We start from the raw sequence: 7,500 nt of genomic DNA on the forward strand, positions 1-7,500 counted from the left end.
CAGGTTTCCAAAGCGGTTTTTCGAATTGGTGATACAGAGTAAATGTTAGACCGTCACCACGCTTCACTCTGAGACACACTCTTGCTATTCATGATACAGCGTCCTTGTTAAGCTCCCACGGTCCACTTCTCTAATGCAGGAGTTAACCAGTATTCTATTTTTTTTTCCTTTTCTGGCAAACTCAGGAGCTCCTTGCCTGCTTCTATATTTTCTCCTTGCTATGGCTCGAACTCTTTCAAGAGAGAGGTTTCAAGACAATTATCCTCTAATTTTGGGTGACATTTTTGACATTTCTTTTGGGACTGGCACCTCAGTGTACCCTTTTTTCGCTATTTTCGTTCCCCTTGGCAACATACATAAAAAAAAAAAAAAACACATACATAAAAAAGAAATATAACTATTCTGGAAACACTTAAAAAGCAAACAACTTCACTTTTGATATTTCTTTTGGGATTGGCAACTCAATAGGCATTTTTTTTTCGCTTTTTTGTTTTGTTTTGTTGCCCTTGGCCAGTACCCCCTCTTGTATATAAATAAAAAGAATAAATAAATAAATAAAATAAAAAAAATCTTGGAAACACCTTTAAAAACCAACAACTTCACGCCGCTAAATACAGAGAAATAAAGGACTGACAAAAAAAAAAAATAAAAAACGATAAAATCACACACACACACACACACACACACACACACACACACACACACACACACACACACACACACACACACACACACACACACACACACACACACACACACACACAAAGCTGAGAGTACAGACGTGAAGATAATTTGCGTGGCTTCTTGATCTGAAAGGAAGCAAGATGAGGTGAGCGGCGCCAGTGCTGCCCCAATATTCTAAACGTTTCGTCGTCTCTTTGTCAACTACATAGTTTTCGCAAGATCTACTGGTAATTATGGAGGTTTTCAAGATTGCGGTGATAGGTTAACAAGAATTCTGCATAATCACTGTGAAAAATGGCGATGAGAATGCAACTGTTTACCTCTGTGTCCTTTGAAAAGAGATATAGTGAGAGATGAAAGTGTTGAAGAATGCGAGCCAGTGTGTGAAGGGAAGGAGGGAGAGAGGGAGGGAGGGAGGGAGGGAGGGTAAGTCTTGTGACCTCTCTCCCCCCCGGCTGCCTCGGTGCTGGTGTGCTGCTGGTTCGTGAAGGGCTGGCGAGGTCACGGGCGAGGAACACAAGCAGGTGACCGGTGGGGAAGTACTCGTAACTTAAAATAAATTCATAGAAGTGGGTAGAAATGTTTTGCACAGGGACTGCCACGTGCAGACCTGACGGATTCTTGCAGCTTCCGTTGTTTTCTTGTGTTCGTATGTTATTTCGTTGATGTATTGTGTAAGGTGACAAGTGAGGATTATCATTATTATCATTACCATCATTATTATTATTATTATTACCATCATTATTAGCTTTCGTGCCTTGGTGTGGAAGTGTGTGGCCACCTGTGCTATGCCTAAGCTCCTGGGCTGTAGTAGGGTGGGCCACGAGACTGTCCCTTCCCACCACAAGCTGACGAGATTAAGAGTGTTAATTACGTGTGTGTGTGTGTGTGTGTGTGTGTGTGTGTGTGTGTGTGTGTGTGTGTGTGTGTGTGTGTGTGTGTGTGTGTGTGTGTGTGTGTGTGTGTGTGTGTGTGTGTGTGTGTGTGTGTGTGTGTGTGTGTGTGTGTGTGTGTGTGTGTGTGTGTGTGTGTGTGTGTGTGTGATGGAGAGATAGATAGATTATTATTATTTTTTTCAATGTAAAAGGGTTTCTGGATAAGGGCAACAAAAAGACGCTACGAATAAAATAAATAAATAAATAAATAAAAACAAATAAATAAATAAAAAGGCCCAGTGGAGAAGCCGTCCTTAAAGAGAATTGTCCAACATCCAACATTACGAAAGTGTGGCAATGGTTCTACAGTTTTAAATCGTTGCTGCTTCTAAGGTACAGTGTTTCCGTCACCAAATGGAAGCTGTTCTCAGTGCAAAGTGTGTCACGCAACGCAACGCAGCCAGGTGAGGCCAGACAGGTGGACAGGGGACACCGCCACTGACTGGTGGTCTCACTCGCTGATTGGTCCCCGCATTCCCGCCTTGCTCTAAAACGTGCGACAAATTTACTTAATTTCCACCAAATCCAAATATTATTGTATTGTAAGATACTGGATTGTTTTTATTTGCATTAATCACTGCGTAAGGGTTTTGATAGAAATGCAGTGTTAGTTTACCACACGTTTCAGAACAAGACGGGAATAAATAGACCAGTTAGAAAATGAGAGCATCTGTCAGTGGCATGCAGTGTTCCAGTGTTCACGTGTCTGTCGACCTCATGGAGGTCTTCAAGTGGTAAAGGGGATATAACACGGGTGACGTAAGCAAAGTTCCCAGGATCAGTAATAAGGATAGAGGAAGAAATAATGGGTTCAAACTTGAAAAAGCTACGTTTAAGAAAGAGAAAGAAAGGAATTGGTTCTCAAACAGAGTGGTGGATGAATGGAATGGACTCAGTAATCACTTTGTTAGTGCTGAGTCAATAAGAATCTTTTAAAAGAGGATTAGACAAATTTACGGATGGGGAAAATAGGTGAAAATAGGTAGGCACGTTTCATACAGGGACTGCCACGTGTAGGCCTGATGGCTTCCTGCAGCTTCCCTTATTTTGTTACGTTCTTATGTTCTTAAGTCAATTACTGAGACACACCTAGTATTCTGTAATTAAGTGAGTGTTTGGGTAGAATAAAGGAAATCTGCCGCGCGTTTCAAAGCAAGACAGGAATACACAGACCAGTGAGCGAGTGAGAGCATCAGTCAGCGGCAGTGTTCCCGTGTTGTCCTCTCCCCGGGGTGTTCAAATACTGTGCAGACACACTCACTATAAATACTGCCTTGTAATTTGAAACGTTTCGCGTCTTACCTCCTAAACTTTGAACAAGATGCACTGGTAGTATTTTCTTATGTAGGAGGGGCACCGGCCAAGGGAAACAAAATTATAATAAAAAAAATAAATAAATAAAAAATAGCCCACTGAGGTGCCGGTCCCCGAACAGATTCGTAACCGTTAGTCAGAAATACAGGATAAGTGTCTTGAAACTTCCCTCTTGAAAGAGTTCAAGTCATAAGAAGGTAGAAGTACAAAAGCAGGAAGGGAGTTCCAGACTTTACCAGAGAAAGGGATGGATGAGTGAGAATACTGGTTAACTGTCGCATTAGAGAGGTGGACAGAATAAGGGTGAGAGAAAGTGGAAAGTTTTGTTTAATAATGTAGAAGTCTTGTTGATTTGTCACTAGAACAGTAATTATTATTAAAAAAAAAAAAAACACGTCTAGCTTCAATTAGAACCTCTGGAAAATAGTGGAGATGCGGAGAAGAGTTTCAGAATACGAGATACAGACAACTGCGCTTCCAATATCACATCGTCCACTGAGATAACATGTGTAGCCTTCAGTGGACCAGCCCGGGACTCATCATTGCCTCAACAGCGTCGATGAAAAACGCAGACTTACTATTATCTTTATCTTTATGTAAGGCCAATAAAACTAGTGAAAAAAGTCTCTCTCTCTCTCTCTCTCTCTCTCTCTCTCTCTCTCTCTCTCTCTCTCTCTCTCTCTCTCTCTCTCTCTCTCTCTCTCTCTCTCTCTCTTTTTATTGTAATATTTTTTCTTTCTACCTCTTTTTCTTATTCACACACCTTTCTTCCTTTTGTTTGTCTGTCTGTTTGTTTGCTTGTTTGTCAATTGACTGAACAAATATGAGTATTATATGACCCTCTCTCTCTCTCTTTCTGTGTGTGTGTGTGTGTGTGTGTGTGTGTGTGTGTGTGTGTGTGTGTGTGTGTGTGTGTGTGTGTGTGTGTGTGTGTGTGTGTGTGTGTGTGTGTGTGTGTGTGTGTGTGTGTGTGTGTGTGTGTGTGTGTGTGTGTGTGTGTGTGTGTGTGTGTGTGTGTGTGTGTGTGTAAGAAGGGTTCTGGCAAAGGGGGGATAAAAACTAGGTAAAAAGCAGGTCCATTAGTGATGCCAGATCTTGGTGGTGATAATTTGTGATAGGTGTTTTGAAGTGGTGCAGGGGACATAACAAGGGTGACGTAAGTAAAATTCTCAGTTAGTAATCATGATATGCAAGAAATACTGGGTTCAAGTTTGATAAAGTTAGGTTTAAAAAAGAGATAGGAAGGAATTGGTTGTCGAATACATTGGTAGATGAATGGAATAGACTCAGTGGTCAGGTTGTTAGTGCTGAGTCATTAGGAAGCTTTAAAAGAAGATAAGACAAATTCGTGGATGAGGATAGCAGGTGAAACAGGCAGGCATGTTATATACTCGTACAGGGAATGATGGCTTCCTGCACCAGCCCTTGAGCTCGTATATTCTTCTGTAATAATTCACGGCAATAAGTGCACTGAACAAAATCTTTACAAGACTTACACGAATGAAAAGATTAAAAGAATAATATTTTCCCAATTTCCATCCAGTATGATGTTTACATATGACCGTTGAACAATAAATAAATGAAAAAAAAATGTCTCAGAGGTGACTGTTGAACAAATAAAAAGATATTGAACAAAGCCTTCACAAACATCAACAAGAATGAAAAGATTATAAGAATAGTTTTTTTTTCGTAATTTCCGGTCACTATGACATTTAAATATGACTGCGGAACAAAAAATAAGTGAAAAAGAGCTCTACAATATTTTTACAAGCACCTACACGAAGGAAGTTATTAGATTTTTTTTTTTTACATCTAGCCAGTGTGAAGTCTGCATACGACTGTGAAACAAAAACTAAATAAAAAAACACTAGAAAATTTTTACAACCACCTATACAAAAGAGAAGATTAGAATGTATTTTTTCTTTTTTCAATTTCTAGGCAGTGTAATGTTTAGATAAGACTGTGAAAAAAAAAACAAATAAATAAATAAATAAGTAAATAACACGTCTCTCAGAACGCTTTGTGGTGAAGGAAATGAACAAGTAAAATAAAAAGGCGAAAACCATTAAAATAACACGTCTCTCAGAACGCTTGGTGGTGAGAGAGGGCAAGACGCCGAGCAGGAGTGAAAGGGTTGAGAGGTTCAAGTACTCACCAAGGCCCTGGGCAGGTGAGACACGCAGGGCAGGGCGGGGCAGGTGCGGACTCCCCAGGGACAAGGTGCGGCCGCCTCACCTGTGCCAGAAACGAGAGAAAAAATGAAAACAGAGATAATAGAGGAATAAATTAAAGAAAAGCGTGAAGAAGCTTAATTTTTCGAATTCAAAGATCGAGACAAAAAATATTGATGCTTACATAAACAAATAAATAAATAAACAGATAAATAAATAAAGGTAGTATGTGATAAAAGAAACAATTATGTCGAAAACGAATCGTAATTTATTTCATTTAATTAAAGATAGACAAAAAAATAATGATGCTTGCGGATAAATAAATAAATAAATAAATAAATAAATAAATAAACGAAGTAGGAAAAAAATGAACTCCTTATGAAGGAAAAAAATTGAAAAACAATCGTTGACAAGAAAGTAAAGAGAAGAAAAAGGAAAATAAAAGCAAGAACGGAAAAAATGGAAAGAAAAATAAGGAGATAAGGATAAGAAAAAAAAACGGAGGAAAAGAAAGAAATAAAAGGAAGTTTGAGGTAAAACAAAAAAAAAAAAAATTGTTTTGTGAAGAAAACTAAATAAAGCAAATTTGAACGAACACCAAAACGAGGAAACAGAAAACAAAAGAAAAAGAAAAAAGAAAAGGCCCAAAAAAAGAGAAAAAGAGAAAAGGAAGAAAAAAAGAAAGAAAAACCGAAGTACAAGATAAAAATGAAAAAAAAATAGAAATAGGAAAAAGAAAAATCGAAAGGAAAGAACTAAGAAAAAAGGAGAAAACAAAAAGAAAACGAAAGAAGAAAATGAAGAAAACAAAAAAAAGATTAAGGTAATACTAAAACTTTTCAAGAACAAATGGAAATTTTAGGGAAAATAAAGAAATAAATGGCGAAAGAATACCAAACGAAAATGAAAAGAAAAAAAAAGAAAAAATCAGGAAAAAAGGAAAGAGCCAAAAAAGAAGGAAAAATAAATAAGACCACGCTTAACTTAAAAAAAAAAAACAAGAATAAGGAAAGAAAAAAAGGAAAGAAAAAAAGAAAACGTTAAAAAGGAAAGTAGAAAAAAGGAAAGCAAGGAAAGAAGGAAATAAAAGCAAATACTAAAAAAATAAAGAAAGGAAATGCAAGGAAAAAGAAAAAAATGAAGGCAATCTTAAACTTTTCAAGAAACAAATGAAAAGAAAAAAGAAAAAAATAAGAAATCGTACAAAAAAAAACAAAGTGAATGTAATAAATCAAACGAAATGGGAAAAAAACAGGAAAAAGAAAGAAAAGAAAGAAGAAATGCAAGTGAAAAGAAACAAAATTCATGCAATACAAAACTTTTCGAGGATCAAACCTTAAGTAAAAAAAAAGGAAAGAATGGAAAGAAATACAAGAAAAAAAGGTAAAAAAAAAATACGGTAATGGTAAGCTGAAAAATGGACGTTAGAAAAAAAATAGAAAAGTAGAAGTTAAAAAGGAAAAAAAAATAGCAAAACAAAGAAAAAAAAACATGGACACAAGGAAAAAAAGAAAGAAAAAAAGGAAAATTAATAATGCAATTCTAAACGTTTCCAGAATTAAACGAAAAGAAAAAAAACAGGAAAATAGAAGAAAAATAGGACAGAAAAATGCAAGAAACTAGAAAAAAAAATAATGGAATGCAAATTTTTCCAAGACTGTCGGAAAAAATAAAATAAAACAAAATCAAATAAAGAAAACAACAACAACAACAACAACAACAACAACAACAACAACAACAACAACAACAACAACAACAGAAACAAAAGAGAACAAAAAACGAAAAAGAAAAAAAGGAAAGCAATAAAAAAAACAACAACAACAACAACAAATAATAATAATAATAATAATAATAATAATAACAACAATAATAATAATAATAATAATAATAATAATAATAATAATAATAATAATAATAATAATAATGCAATGCTAAACTTTTCAAGACCAAACGAAAGGAAAATAAAAAAAAGAAGAAAAGATAAAATTAATGCTGTGCTAAACTTTTGAAGACTAAGAGAAGCAAAAAACTGGCCCACATCATTTCACTGCTTCAGTTTTCCTCGTGGCATCAAACACACCATCAATACTGAGCCGTGCAGAGGAGGACAAAAATGAGGCGAGCAGTAATGAGAGTAATACATCATGAAGACCTTGCTGGGAACCTCTCTCTCTCTCTCTCTCTCTCTCTCTCTCTCTGCCTGTCTCACCCCGTCACTCCCTACCTCTCTCCCTCTTTCCCTTCCTGCTTCCCTCCCTCATTTAATCACTCCTTCCCTCCCTCCCTCCCTCTCTCTCTCTCTCTCTCTCTCTCTCTCTCTCTCTCTCTCTCTCTCTCTCTCTCTCTCTCTCCCTGCCTCTCACACTCTCTTCTTCCCTCTCCCTTTCCCTCCTTCC

The 7,500-nt window shown here is 36.8% G+C and overlaps 1 protein-coding gene across 1 annotated transcript in view; it reads right to left on the bottom strand.

Annotated features, from left to right (window-relative positions):
• Positions 1-7,500, bottom strand: part of LOC135090008 (heat shock protein beta-8-like) — a 166,245-nt gene that overhangs the window by 56,871 nt on the left and 101,874 nt on the right. Inside the window, exon 3 of the mRNA XM_063986218.1 lies at positions 5,089-5,168. Within this exon, the coding sequence (XP_063842288.1) occupies positions 5,089-5,168 (80 nt within the window). The remainder of the gene's footprint in view (positions 1-5,088; positions 5,169-7,500) is intronic.

The sequence above is a fragment of the Scylla paramamosain genome, chromosome 34 (assembly GCF_035594125.1).
Source record: "Scylla paramamosain isolate STU-SP2022 chromosome 34, ASM3559412v1, whole genome shotgun sequence".
Taxonomy (NCBI): Eukaryota; Metazoa; Arthropoda; class Malacostraca; order Decapoda; family Portunidae; genus Scylla; species Scylla paramamosain.